This window comes from Mustela erminea, chromosome 6 (genome assembly GCF_009829155.1).
Source record: "Mustela erminea isolate mMusErm1 chromosome 6, mMusErm1.Pri, whole genome shotgun sequence".
In the NCBI taxonomy this organism is placed as follows: domain Eukaryota; kingdom Metazoa; phylum Chordata; class Mammalia; order Carnivora; family Mustelidae; genus Mustela; species Mustela erminea.
In genome coordinates, this window is record NC_045619.1 from 105,248,820 (window position 1) to 105,264,473 (window position 15,654).

General features: G+C 42.5%; 1 protein-coding gene across 5 annotated transcripts in view; it reads right to left on the reverse strand.

Moving 5' to 3' along the window:
- TULP3 (TUB like protein 3) overlaps positions 1 to 15,654 on the reverse strand; it is a 68,727-nt gene that overhangs the window by 19,242 nt on the left and 33,831 nt on the right. For 4 of the 5 annotated variants that reach the window (XM_032349120.1, XM_032349117.1, XM_032349116.1 and 1 more), the window contains 3 exons: positions 14,218 to 14,269; positions 4,009 to 4,168; positions 3,164 to 3,340 (listed from right to left, as the gene is read on the reverse strand). In XM_032349120.1, coding sequence (XP_032205011.1) covers positions 3,164 to 3,340; positions 4,009 to 4,168; positions 14,218 to 14,250 — 370 coding nt within the window. In that variant the 5' untranslated portion in view covers positions 14,251 to 14,269. Of the gene's footprint in view, positions 1 to 3,163; positions 3,341 to 4,008; positions 4,169 to 9,684; positions 9,828 to 14,217; positions 14,270 to 15,654 lie in introns of all 5 variants that reach the window. The other variant, XM_032349119.1, reaches the window with a different exon arrangement.

Consider the following 15,654-nt stretch of genomic DNA (forward strand, 5'->3'; position numbering starts at 1 on the left):
AGCCTTGCTGGTTGCAGGAACTCATGAAATTCAGCACCTCTTGCTTTCCAAACCAACTGCTATGGGGATCTGTTTACCCCTGCACTTCCCTGTGTGTTAATCTGTCTCTTGCCCTTCTCCATGAATGCAGCTCCCTCCTCACCACAGCAGCCATGACCCATTTCTCCCCCAAACCATGTCTCCACATTTCTACCTTCTTCAGTTGTGGCCTTTTCTCTACCTTTAGTTGTGGAATATGTTCTGCCAGTCCTCAGATCAACTTCTGGGGTATTGAGGATGATTTGATAGTTATCTAGTTGTATTCGTGGGGTGAGGTGAACCCAAGGTCTTCCTACTCTGTTGCCATCTTCCCCTCCTACACCCACTGTTCGCTTTAAATGGGTGAATAGTGTGGTATGTTGATTATATGCCTATAAAGCTACTATTAAAAAAATTCTTTGGTTTGTGAAGGACGTACTTTCTTTGTTTTCTAAAATGTTAACCTTTTTTTCTTTTGTAGCAAAAAAGCATAAAACCTCACAATCATGGATATTTTCACTTGGTAGTATGTTTGCAAATGCCACTTTTATGCCAAAAATTCAGCTTATATGAATATATGTTTTACAATGGAGTTCAAAGATTTCTCCCAAACTTGTAGAAAAAATAAACTGGACCTACTAAAGGGATATAATCTGCCAAACTGACACATCCTAGATCTTAGTCAAGAAAGTGCTTAATGGGGTGCCTCAGTTAAGTGCCTGCCTTCAGCTCAGGTCATGATCCCAGGATCCTGGGATCGAGTCCTGCATCAGGCTCCCTGCTCAGTGGGGAGTATGCCTCTCCCTCTAGACTTCCCCCTGCTAATGTTTACTCACGTACTCTCTTTCTCTCTGTCTCTCTCCAAGAAAATAAAATCTTTTTTTTTTTAAAAGTGTTTAATGGGTTTTATGGTCAAGATGCAACTTGTTGGGATGTAAAAAGGCATTAAACCACCTGGTTTCTCAGAAAGGCCAGTCCTCAGGAAAAACAAAACAAAACAAAACAACCATAGCCATCACTTCGTAGGGCAGTGTAGAAGGGGAGAACTCGGTATCTACAGTAAGGGATAAAGAACTAGACTAAGAATCAGAAAATCTAGGTTTGCCACTACATAGCTAGATGACTTGGGATAACTTAGCTTCTGATTAAATGAAGGTTGTCTTTGCTCTGACTCCTCCACATCAATCACTTTCTTTTGTCATAACAATAGTGGTAGTAAAATAATAGGGAAATGCCACAATCACATTCCTATTATAGACAGGGAAACAGAGGCAGAGGAAAGAAAAGCTGTACTCCCCCTTTCCCAGCCAGATGTGGCAGAGTTGAGATTTAGAACCTGGCAAGAACCCGGGTTTCAGAGCTATGTTCTGACCCCCTTTACCATGGCTGCTGCCACACCCTGTGCTCCTGCCATCTGTTCTGGTTTTCATAACATATCATGATTTTATACCCAATACCTTTGCACATGTTCTTTCTCCCACCCAAGTGTGTCACCTTACCAGCAATGTGACCATGGACAAATTATCTAGCCTGTCTGAGAGGCTATGTATAATTACAAATGTAATATATAGAATTTTCTTCCATGTAAATGGAGAGACTAATATGTACAAATGCTGCAAAGTACTGTTATAAATATCTAAGTTTATTTATTTTTTTATTAGTCTCTGTACCCAATGTGGGGCTTGAACTCATGATCCCAAGATCAAGAGTCAAACGCTCTTCCAGATGTTCCAGTAAACAGGAGGCCACACATCCTTCCTGGCTCAGCTTAATTGTTCTCTTTTGATGCCTTTCTTGTCCCTTCTCATTGCCCCAGCAATGTAATTCTATTTCTCCCTGGTTTTTACTCTTGCATATACTACATTATAACTCCAGGTCAGGCCATCAGCCAAACCATCTCTCCATAAGTCTTCCTGCTTCTACACTTGCCTCGCCCCCACCTTCAATTAATTCCTTATGGTGCAGCGTAATTCTTCTTAGTTTTCCCATTAAGCCCAAATTGGGTGATAATATTCCTCAGATCAAATTCCCTCATAGGTTTTAGTTATTTTTCAAATAAAGTCCAAGTACCTAATATGGCCTATACTGGCCTATATAATCAGAGCCCACTCACCCCTCCAGGCTCACCTCGCTAGTCCCTCTTCCCACCTTATCCGCTCATACTGTGTTGGCCAGCCATTCTGGACTGGCCAGCTCTATCTCCTGCATCAGGCTGTAGCTTAGACATCACTCTCCCTGGAAAGCTTTCCAAACCTTCAGCTCTGGGTTGGTACCCCTCTCAATGCTCTCTTGGCTATTTAAGTACATGATGGCTCAATTAGAATAAACACTTCAGGAGGGCAGGACCCCTTGTGTACTGTTGTAGCCTATGTGCCTATAACAATGTCCAGTATTTAGTATATACTCAACACTTATTTTCTAAATGAATGAATATGTGACTGTGTTTGAATGTACATCTGGTCTACCATTCTGTGATAGAACCTCCTGATTCACAGATCCCAGGCCTATAATGCCTACCTATGACTAAGGAGGCACCCAATAAATACTTACTCATGACCGGGTTTCTGTCTTCTCACCTGAAAAGGGGACACTTAATTTCTTCCCATAGAAAATCATTTTGCTAAGAAGGAAAGAAAACTACAAGAGCTCTCTAGGGTGTACAGGAATATTTGTGGAAGTGGTAACTCCAACTGGCAGAAAGCAGGCGCTAGTGAGGAAAGTATTAACTTAAGTATATTTTGATCCCATTTGTATTCCTCGTCAGCCATCACTAGATCAATAAATCTGTGACATGGAGGCCGAGTAGGGGTGTTGAGTGGCAACTTTGTCAAAAGAAGGGAGTGGGAACTAAAAATAAGATGTAAAAAAGAAATAGTCACATGTAGTAGCTAATGCTGCTGATAATTTATATGTAATTATCTTGTTTTTCTCAGGCAAGAGGGTAAATATTATTGTGGTTGACAATAATCAATTCTCAGATGTCAAAGATGTCTAATATTGTCATCTCTGTAAAGCCATAAGCCACATTCCAAGCAATTTTGAACCATCACCATCTAGATTGTTAACCGACAATGAAAGCAAGGAAAGGAAGAGATTACACGTGGCTAAGATGATTAACTGCCTTACCTTCGTTACCAATCCTTACCATGTTTTTGGAGAATCTCCTGGAGATCTGGCTTAGACACAGTCTCCAAAGTGCTTTCTCCATCAACACTTTCTTCAGTATCTTCTTCTGTAGCAGAGGAGCCTACTGAGAGAACGTGAAGTTTGGTTTCCAAATCTTGAGCATCTGGCTTCAAGAAGGCAGCTGGACCATCAATGCCTAGGGTCCAAAAGAGAAGAGAAAAGAGGAAAGTATTATCTGTTATTTGGTGGGTTGTTTTGGTATATGTGATCAGAATTAAGAACCATCCAAGCGTTTCACTTCTCTTTCCTTAACATCCATGTGGATGTTTGTTAATAGAGCAACTCAGACTGGTGTTCATTTTATTAACATGTTCTGACTGTTACTAAATAAAATTTACCTGATGTCATGCTTTAGAAACTAAAGACTAAGACCGTGAAAACAAAGTAGGTCTGCCAAAGTTCAGATCCTGTCCAAGTCAACAGCTCACCACCGCACGCGGTCCGTTGAGTCCTAGTTATTGGAAGACTGGGTGTTCTCTACTACTCCTGGTGTCATGGCTAACTCTGCCATGACATGACATGATATTCAAGACCGTAAGTTCCTCAAACAGACCATTCTGGACTAAACCATTTGGCAATGAAAACAATAGCTCTAGGATAAGTACAAACATCAGGGTATCTTCCACTAATTAAACCATTGCTTTTATTTTCACTCTAAGACCCAGAATGTGATTATGAAAATTTTTGAAGGTACCTAGTAATGATGCTAATATTGTCCCTTTGGTCCATCTGAGAATATTTCTGCCTTCTCCTATTTTTATGAAAACTGTGCCCTAGTGGGAAGAGATGCTGCCTAACACACACCATGTAAGATGACATCGTTCTGTGGGGTATGAGGTTCCACCAAAGGAGTTTGCTCCTCGCTACCTCTTGGCTTTGATCGACGAAGCCTTGCTTCTGGATTTGGCTGTACCATGAGTGGCTCAAGGCGCTTTTTTCTCTGCTTCTTCTCCAGCAGTGCTCTCTAAGGGGGAAAAAAAAAAAAAAAAAGTAATACTATAGCTAGGAGAGTTACAACAAGACCTAGCTGCTTTGAATATTTATTGTTTTTCACTAATTCTCACAAACCTCTTGTAAACTAATTTATCCTACTTGAGACATGAGAAAATTGAGGCACAGAGAGGGACAAGGATTCACTCATTTCATTTAATAAATATTTACCAAACACCTTTAAAGGTCTATTTAAAATGATACAAATGCATTTCTAGCCAAGCTGAGTCCACGATCCAAGTTTACTTAAAACATTTATAGTACGGTGCCTGAGTGGCTCAGCTGGTTAAGCAACTGCCTTCAGCTCAGGTCATGATCCTGGAGACCCAGGACTGAGTCCCACATAGGGCTCCCTGCTCAGTGGGGAGTCTGCTGCTCTCTTTGACTCTCCCCACCTCATGCTCTCTCTTTCTCATTCTCTCTCTCAAATAAATAAAATCTTAAAAATAAAATAAAATATTTACAGTAATTATATAATTATCCAAGCATGGTCACAAGCTTAAAATACATGAACAGTTATGCATAAGGGAAAAGATGAAGAAATACATGAATGGTGATTACTTTGGGTGGCAGAATATGGATTTTTCTCCTTTTTCTAGTTCTCTATGTTTTTTGTAAACTTTATTTTTTTTTAAGATTTATCTATTTATTTACTTGACAGACAGAGATCACAAGTAGGCGGAGAGGCAGGCAGAGACAGAGAGAGGAGGAAGCAGGCTCCCCGCTGAGCAGAGAGCCCCAAGTGGGGCTCGATCCCAGGACTCTGGGATCATGACCTGAGCCGAAGGCAGAGGCTTTAACCCACTGAGCCACCCAGGCGCCCCATAAACTTTCTTACTTTTATAATTGAAAGAAAAAAATAAAACGTATTATCCTCTAAACCTCTAATTATTTTCCTATTTTAATCAGCTAGGGAGCAGTAACTTTTGTTTTCTTGCTCATTTTTACATAATTAGAAATCTAACAAATCTGGGCCAAGCATAAAAAGGGGAAAAAAAATTACAGTTGGAACATTCCAAATAGAAAGTAATCAGCACTGTGGCTAAAGTGACATCAAGAATATGGTATCAAAGAAAGTCAGGAAAAAAAGCATGAGAGACTGAAAAAAAAATCCAGCAAGATGAAAAGGAAGGTACTAGCACAAATATTATTTTTATGCTTTGGCAAATAAGAGCTTATAATACCTGGAAATTAATTATGGATCTGGGATATTTCAGAATAGGAAAATGCCAAGCCCCAAGCTAAAAAATTAAGCCATGATTCCAAACCAAAAACATTATAACCTATTTATTGTTCCTTAGGCAAAAACTATTTACTTCTTTTCATTGATACAGCTTTTAAAACGTGCTACTAGAAAGAAGAGTCCCTACAAGGGGTAAGACTATCAGTAGGAAAGAAAATACATTTTTCCACAATGGGGCTGGTGAAAGCTTGTGGATAAATTCAAAGGACATAGAAGAAACAGAACTATTCTTTGCCCAGCCTTGTGAATAAGAAAAAAGACTAGGGAGCTAATAATGTGCCCAAATGGACTATCCTGTCAAGAAAGAATAAAGGTGGGGCACCTGGGTGGTTTGGTCATTAGGCATCTGACTTCTGCTCAGAGTCTGGGATCCAGCCCCATATCAGGCTCCTTGCTCAACGAGAAGCCTGCTTCTCCCTCTCCCACTCCCCCTGCTGGTGTTCCCTGTCTTGCTGTCTCTCTCTCTCTCTCTTTCCTCTCTCTCTTTCCTCTCTCTCTCTCTGTCAAATAAATAAATAAAATCTAAAAACGAAACAAAGGGAGAGAGGGAGGGAGGGAGAAAGGAAGGAAGGAAGGGAAAGAAAGAATAAAGGTTAGAGCAATCTGGGAAGGAATAATTGAAGTTTCTTTCTTTCTTTTTTTTTTTTTTTTAAGATTTTATTTATTTGACAGAGACACAGCGAGAGAAGGAACACAAGTGGGGGGAGTGGGAGAGGGAGAAGGAGGCTTCTCCGCAGGGTGGGTAGCCTGATGTGGGGCTTGATCCCAGGACCCTTGGATCATGATCAGAGCCTAAGCCAGCCACCCAGGTGCCCCAGTAATTGAAGTTTCTGAGATTATTTTGAAACTCGTGAATTAATATGAATAGATGGACCTTAACATATAGATGGAACACAGAATACATATTTGGTTACAATGAGCTTCTCCCCAAAGAGCTTGCTGACACGGTTCTTCTAGCAACTGTGAAGTTTTGCATAGGGGATATGCTGAAGAGATGGGAAATACGAAACAAGGAGACAGGAGAACCACATCTGCTCATGTGGCCAGTTACCTAGCCTCCGATAGTCTCATAACTGGCAACAACTGAAGAAGCAAAAACACAGGCCACAGCTAACCCATTTTTTTAACGTATATAAAGAACAATGTTCTGTGAACAAGGGGACATCTGGGTCACCTGGGTGCCACAGTTAAGTGCCCACCTCTTGATTTCAGCTCAGGCCACGATCTCAGGGTCATGAGATGGAGGCCAGTGTCAGGCTTCACATTCATCTGGGGAGGCGGGTGTCTGCTTAAGATTCTCTCTCCTTCTGCCCCTCTCCCCACTCATACTCCCTCCTCCCTCCATCTAAGAAAGAAAGAAAAAAAGAAAGAAAAGAAAAAAGAGAGGGGAGGGGAGGGCAGGGAGGGGAAGGGGTATTGGTCCAGAAAAGGGAAGCCAAAGAACAAGAATTTGGCAGAGTTTATCCAACCTGTCCAAAAACATAAATGCTGAATCTAGAAGACAATTCTATTTACTGGGAGAGCTTATTCTCTTTGTGGACAGGAAACTATGTAAGACTTCTTTGTGGCCTTGATGAAATATCCCTCAGGATAATTTCATTTCCTCAGGTTCCCTGCTTACTAATCAGCCTTCTAATTGTCAATTAACTTCTTAGGTATCCTATTTCCGGGAACAGGGAACCATGACCAGCAGAGATGGATGTATTCTGGAAAAGCTGGAGTTCTCATTGTAAATTAATAAATTAGTGGCTGGTTTCATAACTGATCATTGTGAATTTGACTAGCGTGAGTTTGTGTGAGGACCTGGTTGGTTACACTTGGGTTCACTGACAAAACCAAGTTTTTAGACCGGCAAAGGGCAGACTAGACAGACTCTCAGCCACAGTGATCCTGTGACCGCATCTGGCAAAGCCTTTCTCTATCAACATCAACACTGATCAAACTCATTTAGGTCAACAACTTGAGGGAAAACAACCACCAACCAACCATAGATCTGAGTTGTGAAGCCCAGGGCTACAGGGCTGCATTACAGCACTAAATATATCCTGCTGTTGTCCAAGTTTGTAAACATGAAAAAAAATAAAGTAACTACCAAATTGCCATCTTGGTGAAACGTGTCCCCTGATTCAGCATTTTCTCACATAGTTTGAATGAGGGAGGAGGGAGGTGTTAATTGAGCTAAGATGTAACCATGTCAATTTGCTTTCATACGCATTTTACCTTCCCTAAAAAGCTGTCAGTGAGGCTGCATAAACAACGTTAAAGGAAGGACGGGCTGTCAGGAAGAGAGCCGTAGGTGACTGTTTGATGCCCTAAATGCAATCGAAATATGTTGCTTTCGGGGCTGTTTTTAAGTGGCACATAAGCCTGTAAATTTCCCAATTCCCTCGGAAACTGAACAGTAACTCCAAGAATCCATCTTCTCCAGAATGTGGTGGTAAATCCTATTATCATTCCCTGGGAGCAAAATACTGAATGCTAATTCCAAAATAAGTGAGGAAATAAAGGAGATTAGATGGGGGTGGGGCAGGGATTCCCACAAAGAGCTTCGTTTTATAAAATAATAAAGCGCAGGCAAGCCTCAAATTCATGAGCCTGACATCACTGATTTCTCAATTTTCCAGAAAAACTCCCTAGAGCTAATGGGTAGGTTACAGTCTGACGCTCGTGGGCTAGACCTGGCTGACCACAAGGTAGAACCAGCAAGATCAGAGTGGCTGCCAGCAATCTAAGAGTTTGGCTAAAAACACCAAATCTTTCTGGCACACAAAGTGAGATCATAAGGCGGTGAGGCTAAAATTTTTAAATCACGCTTTTTAAAATATCAATTCAACACACCAATGACCACCTCTCTTAGAATGATAGGTACAAATAGATGGGCAACCTGACCCCAAAGGAGTATGTTGTATTTTAATCCATTGTCCACCAGATGACACAAAGGTTCTCCACCTAATGGGCATTTGGGTCTAAGGCCCATCACTGGAGGAGTCTAAAAATCTTCATGACCTGTAGCCAGCTAAGGTGACCAAGTGCCCCGAAAAAACGAGTACCCTAACGAAGCTAGTAAAAACAAAAGCAAAATATATGCAGTGAGAGAATCTTCTCAATAAATGGTGCGGGGACAACTGGATATCCACACACAGAAGACTGAAGTTGGAACCTCACACTATATATAAAAGTTAACTCGAAAGAACTCATAGGAAGTGGAAGACTCTTAGAAGAATCAGAAGACTCTTAGATGACACAGAAGCAAGTCTTTATAACCTTGGGAAGTAATGATTTCTTAGATATGATACCGAAAGTGCAAGAGACAAAAAGAAAAAATAAATTAAAACTCTATGTTGAAAATGGTACCATCAAGAAAGTAAAAAGACAACCCACAGAATTGAAGAAAATATTTACAAATAATATATATATATTTTTTATTTGACACAGAGAGAGACAGCGAGAGAAGGAACACAAGCAGGGGAGTGGGAAGGGAGGAAGCAGGCTTCCTGCAGAGCAAAGAACCCGATGCCAGGCTCGATCCCAGGACCCTGGGATCATGACCCAAGCCGAAGGCAGACACTTAATGACTGAGCCACCCAAGCACCCCTACAAATAATATTTCTGATAAGGAGCCTGGGTCTAGACTATATAAAGAACTCTTACAGTTTAACAATAAAAAGACAATAACCCAATCTAAAAATGGGTTTTCTCCATTTCTCCATGCCTCCAAAGAGAACATACAAAGAGCCACTAAGCACATTTTAAGACTCCATATCATTAGTCATCAGGGAAATGCAAATCAAGATCACAGTCAGATACCACTTTGTACCCACTAAAATAGCGACAGTCAAAGACAGACAATAAAGTAAGTGTTGACAATGATGTATAGAAACAAGGCCAAGGACATGGCTGGTGGGATGTGTACAATGGTTCAGGGACATTGGAAAACAGTCTGGCAGCTCCTTAACATGTTACGAGATGACCCAGGAACTCTGTTCCAATGACCTGAGGTATATTAGGTAGGCTTTGGGGTACCTATACTTAGATATACCAGCCAAGAGAAATGAAAGCACATCCGCAGAGAAGCTTGTACACGAATGCTCAGAGCAGCACTATCAGCAGTAGCCAAAGGGTGAAAACAACCCCAGTGTCCGTCAACTGATGAATGGATAAACAACATGTGGTGTAGCCACGACGGGGAATATCACTCAACAATAAGAAGACCAGAAGTACTGACAGAGGCAACAATATGGACGAACCTCTTCCTAAGTCAAGAAACTGGACACCAACGACCACGTGGCATATGGTTTCATTTGATACAAGGTCTCAAAATCATTTGTGCACTTTAACTGGGTGTATATTTATAGTCAGTGAATTAGATCTCAGTAAAGCTGTTCAAAACCTAGAACAGAAACACAGGACAAAAGTAGTCTTATGTAAATTATCTGTAAATCTAGGATTTTTTAAATATTAAATCCTAAGATTATAGTCTCAGGGGAAAAAAGACAGATAAGAAAGAAACTAACCTACTCAGTACTACTGAAACCTAGACGATGAGTGAGTTATGAGAAGGGAAATGTCTGTGTGGAAATAAGGTAAGATAAAACTTAGAGCAAGAGTTACCTTGTGTGTCTAGGGCCACCCAAGGCAGAAAGTGGCCTAACCAGACAGTCACCTATCTCATTTGTTGCCAGGTGTATCCCTTTAGTAGCGATGAATTAATTATATGATCACACAATGATATTTACCATAAATATCATTTTACAAACTGCACTCACTCGGATTTCAAAGTCATCACGCCTCTTTTCTAATTGTAAACTTCCCACACACTTATCTGATAGGATTGTGGTGATCAGCTGATTCTGGTTCATTAGAAATTAGTAAATTAATCGCCAGGTTTAGATTCATCACTTATGATATTGGTTAGTATGAACCAATCCTTGTGAGACTTATGAACTTTGGCTGCTTTTAGCAAACCACTTCTCAGCCTACAAAGTTCGTGACCAATGACTCTCAACCTGGGGACATTACCAAAACAGGATTCCTATGAGGTTAATCTACCGTATACTTCAGGCAGCGGTGGGGAGAATAACGTTCCCTAGCCTCTCCCACCTCGCCTGACAATCACTGCTAGATTAAGCCAGTCACGGATATGGAGTGCATGGTCTTGGGTAGGGTGGCATGTCCTGGACTGAGAGACAGACTTCCACCAAGATCCTTCCGGCCTCTGAGGCCCAGACTGAGCAGCAACCTAGCCTTCCTCAGTGTACCTCATCTCAGGTCTAATGTCCATACTCTCAGATCCTCACTTTCTATTATCTGACCTCACTTTACAGATGAAATAGTGGGACCCACAGAGTTTAAGAATCTTACCTAAAATCACCCAGCTAATTAATGGCAGAGTCAGAATGGGAACCAGAGTCTTCCGGTTCCCAGCCCAACCTTCCTTCATCCTGTAGTGCTGCCTTTTTTTTCCAGGCCATTTGAATGCTCAGTTTGTGTTTGTGGAAATTCCGTTACCCCCTGCTGAGCAACCTCCTTCTCGAGGCAGAGACAGTGCTTCAGACCCTCACAGTATTCTCACAGGCTATTTAATACCCGCATTTACACAGCAGGTCCCCAGATTTTTTTTTTTTAAAGATTTTATTTTATTTATTTATTTGACAGACAGAGATCACAAGTAGGCAGAGAGGCAGGCAGAGAGAGAGAGAAGAGGAAGCAGGCTCCCTGCTGAGCTGAGAGCCCGATGCAGGGCTTGATCCCAGGACCCCGGGATCATGACCTGAGCCGAAGGCAGAAGCTTTAACCCACTGAGCCACCCAGGTGCCCCCCTAGTTTTTTTTAATTTAAAAAAAAATTTCTATAAAATTTTATATCTGTATATTCATTAACTATCTCTGCAAGAGTACATTAGACGTTAATGACAGTCTCTGGGGGTGCCTGGGTGGCTCAGTCAGTTAAGCGTCTGGCTCCTGATTTCCACATAGGTCATAATCTCAGGGTCATGGGATCGAGCCCCACATCGGGCTCTGCACTGGGCATGGAGCCTGAAGCCTGCTTAAGATTCTCTCTCTCCCTCTTCCTCTGCCCTAAACTCCTTCCCTCAAAAAAAAGAAAAAAAAAAGTCTGCAGCACGTGGGTGGGTTCTGGGATAGAGTCCCTCACTGGGTTCTGTGCTCAGTGGAAAGCCTGCTTCTCTCTCTGCCTGCCATTCCCCCTGCTTGTGCTCTCTCTCTCTCTCTAGCTCACTTGCTCTCTCTCTCTCTCTCTCTGACAAATAAATAAATAAAACCTTGGTGGGGGGAGTGGGGGAGTTAGTGAGTCTCCAGTAAAGAACTAAGCCAAGGAGAGGAAGAGAGACTTTTCACAAAATATCTTTTGAGTATTATTGGAATCCTTACCATATGCTTTTATTGCCCATAAAAAAAACATAACTTTTAAAAATCTGTGCCATAAAAAGGCCTACAGAATCCCAATACATATACCGTAAACATATCACACAGCACGCTCATTAAAAAGAATAAAAATTACCAAATATCTGAGCCACCTTTATTTTTTTCCAGTGTTAGAAAGGATTGTTCACTTCACACCTTCCACCTGACAACTTTACAGAGAATGTGTGCAGAATGCTAGATGGTTCTCCGCTTACAGGCAGCCCATCCTGTGGAGAACGGTGAGACCTATAATTGCTAAGAAGTTTGTTGCCATTTTCCTGCAAGGCTATGAAAAACTAGAGTGGCTTAAAATGTCCCTCAGTCTCTTTTTAAAGATTTTATTTATTTTTAGAGAGAGAGTGCAGTAGGGGAAGAGGCAGAGAGAGAATCTCAAGCAGACTCCCCGCTGAGCATGGAGCCTGACGCGGGGCTCGATCTCGCAACCCTGAGATCATGACCTGAACTGAAATCAAGAGTTGGATGCTCAACCAACTGAGCCACCCAAGTGCCCCTCCCTCAGTCTCTTTAAAGGAAGCCAGGAGGAGGGAGGCTACAGCTGCTATGTTACCCTCGGCAGTGGTTTCAAGGAAGTCTATCTATAAAAGCACTATGGCCAGGCTCCCCGGGACAGATCACCCATGCCAGGGTCTCCAGCCTTTGGAGCCCAAGCACCCTGGGGATCCCTAAGAGAATTTCATCACACACCAAGATGCAGGCGCCAGGCTGGTGGGGACTCCTGGCCCTCCAGGCATGAAGAGTGGGCTTTGCACACCGGACTGTGCAGGCATTTCTGTAGGGGCTCATGGACAGGCAAGGCCTTACGTGTATGTGTCACTGGATGCAGGCAGAGCCTGGGGCAGCTAGGGCCCAGAGGGCTGGGCCCACAGGTCCCTGTCCACACTGGTCACTCCTCTGAGCCCCTCACAGAGAGGTGGGCGAGGGGGAAAAGCTGTGATTGTCATATGCCCAGCCGGGAGGCTCCAGAGGGCTCCAGACTGGCCATGGCCACTGGTACTGTTACTTAGACCTTTCAGTCAACAAAGCTAGGCAGCTGGAGCCACACCTAAGCAGCTGCTCCTCTCCACAAACACATGAGGTGGGCCAGGGACCTGAGCAGGACGATGGAGGCCATCACAGCCACCTAGAAGCCAGAGGTGTCCTCTGGTGGCACAGACTTGCACACCGGGGAGACCTGTACTCAACACTCCCCTTCTAGGCGCAGGTGAGGAGGCTGGACCCCACCAGCTGGTGACGAGTGGCAGTGGAACGCAGTGACAGTCCCCACATTAGTGCCATCATCATGGAAGACTTCGAAGGTGCCATGCGGGGGCGGCCACACATGAGCGCGAGCGCCAAAGCCTTCCCAGGGCGGGCATGGCATTCCAACCTGCCATGGCCTCACCCTACAGGGGGTGTCCCTATACCTCCCTGCCCGCCAGGCACAGACCTCTCTCCCACCTTTAAAGCAACTTATTACACTACAAGTCCCATTAGTCATTCCAACATTAGCATAAATAAGACAAAACTTTAGAGGTATGTTTAGGCACCTACAGGGCCTAGACGCTTTGATCCTATGTAGACAGACTTGAGCTGTAGAATGTCCTGAATTAGGTAACATGCACATGAAACTGCAAATAAGAAAGCAAGAGATGTAGAGGTTCTAAGCTGACCAACAATGACGATCACAGCAAATAACAACATACGACTGTTCATTTATTTCTTCCTTCGTTCAAATACTTAGGGAAGGATTAGTATGTGCCCAGCCCTGTGCTAGGAACTTCTGATATAATGGTCATCATAAACAAACTTGGCTTCTGTTTTCAAGGAGCTTAGCCTAGTGGAGGAAACAAACATAAACCAAATCACTGAAAAACAGAATTAATGTGTAGCTGAAAACTGGGACCAGTGTTGTGAAGAAAATTGTGCTGTAAACACTTGAGGTCTCTAAGCAGCCCAGCAACATGTTCAGATCTGTATTTTAGAAAAAAAAAAAAAATCTTATACTTAACCGAAATTACAGTGCAGAGAGGTATGCAAGGCAGCAGGACCATTACTACATAAAACACAATGTTAACATTCTTCTAATTCTTAGGAAAGGTGCCAAGGAATTTTCAGTGATTAGAAATCCAAGGCCAGTTTTATGGCTGTGCTCCTGGAAGCACTTTGGTCTTGCCAGAGCCCAGGGCCTTGGTTTAGCAAATATAACCTCCAGACACCGCTTAGTAACATCAAAGCCTTTTCCTTGCCTGCCCCCATTCCAGGACCCTGCCAAGACTTCAGAGTCCAGACTATTAGCATCACAGTCAGTACAACCCGCCACATGTTTCAAAACAGGAGGGAGACTCCTGATTCACTCACCTGATTATCTAGTTTCAGCTGTCGAAGCTTCATGGTCTCATCTTCAAAGGCACTGTTTAAAAAAAAAAAAAGAAGAAGAAGAAGAAGAAGAAGGAGTATGTAAAGAGAAAACCCTGTTAAGATTATGTCAATTTCATCTTTTCCAAGTATCTACTCCTTTGGGCGGTTTGGAACCAACTGATTCTATGTTAGGGACAGCATCGTGTCTAGATGTTACCCACACTGACTGAAGGAGGACTTGCCATCCTCAATGCCACACTTACTCCACAGAGGACCTCAGGAGACTGAAGTACCCAAAGAGTTAAAAAAACAAAACAAAACAAAACAGATGTGTGTGGCACGTGGGTGGCTCAGTCGTTAAGTCATGATCTCAGGTTGGTGAAATCAAGCCCCACGTGGGCTCCACACTGGCCATGAGGCCTACTCAAGATTCTCTCCCCACCTCTCCCAACCCCATCCCCCTCCCAAATAATTAAATAAATCTTTAAAAACAACCAAAAATAAATAAATAAAAGGATGTAGGACACAGACCCCCATGCATGCAGGAATTTATTTTAAAACGATATGTTGAGTACTTACTATAGGCCAGACACAGTGAAGTATCTTATATGCATTATTTTATTAATTCCTCAAAACTACCCTCTGAATTGGGTACTACTATTTTTCACACTTTGAAGCTGGAGAAACAGACTTGGAGGGTCATACATAAGGTTAAACAGCAGAAAGAGACCGTAATCCAGGTCTCTTTCCAGAGTTTAAAGTCCACATAAAATTGAAATACATTTGTCTCCTTTTTTGCAGCTAGTTCTAGGAAAGAGAGAATGAGAACTACAATGGGGCTCAGAGCTGCTCCCAGATATGTCAAAGTGGCACACTGATAATTCTGAAAGAAAGTTTACTTGAGAAACAACCAGTCCAAGCACATTCTGACCCTCCTCTCTGTCCCCTTGAAAGCAGGAAATAAATTTCCCATGTGACAGGTGCCCTCCCTGCATCAGGAGGTAAAGAAACATCCTTATCACCAGAGAGAGAGAATTCGAAGCCCAGAAGTCAGTGTACACTGACACATTAGTACCCAAGACTAAGTTTCTTTGTCTTGTCAGTTCTTCACAAATTTATTGTTTCTGTTTCTAAAAGGTACATAAACCACCCGCTTTGGTTATTTCTTAAGCCCATCTACAAGAGCTCCATACCTACAAAATAAAATTTTTTTTCTCCTGTTAATCCTGTTAAATTATGTCAATTTAATTATGAGATCAGCCAGCAGAACCAAGATGGACAGGGTCAAAATCTCCCCTACCCCAACAACTATGTATAGTATCTTACTACAGCTCACTGATTCCCTTAAGATCTAGGAAAGTCATTTAATTTACTTTTCAAGTTTGCCATTAATAAAACATGATGCCAGTCACGCAAAGACACTCTAAGTATGGATGA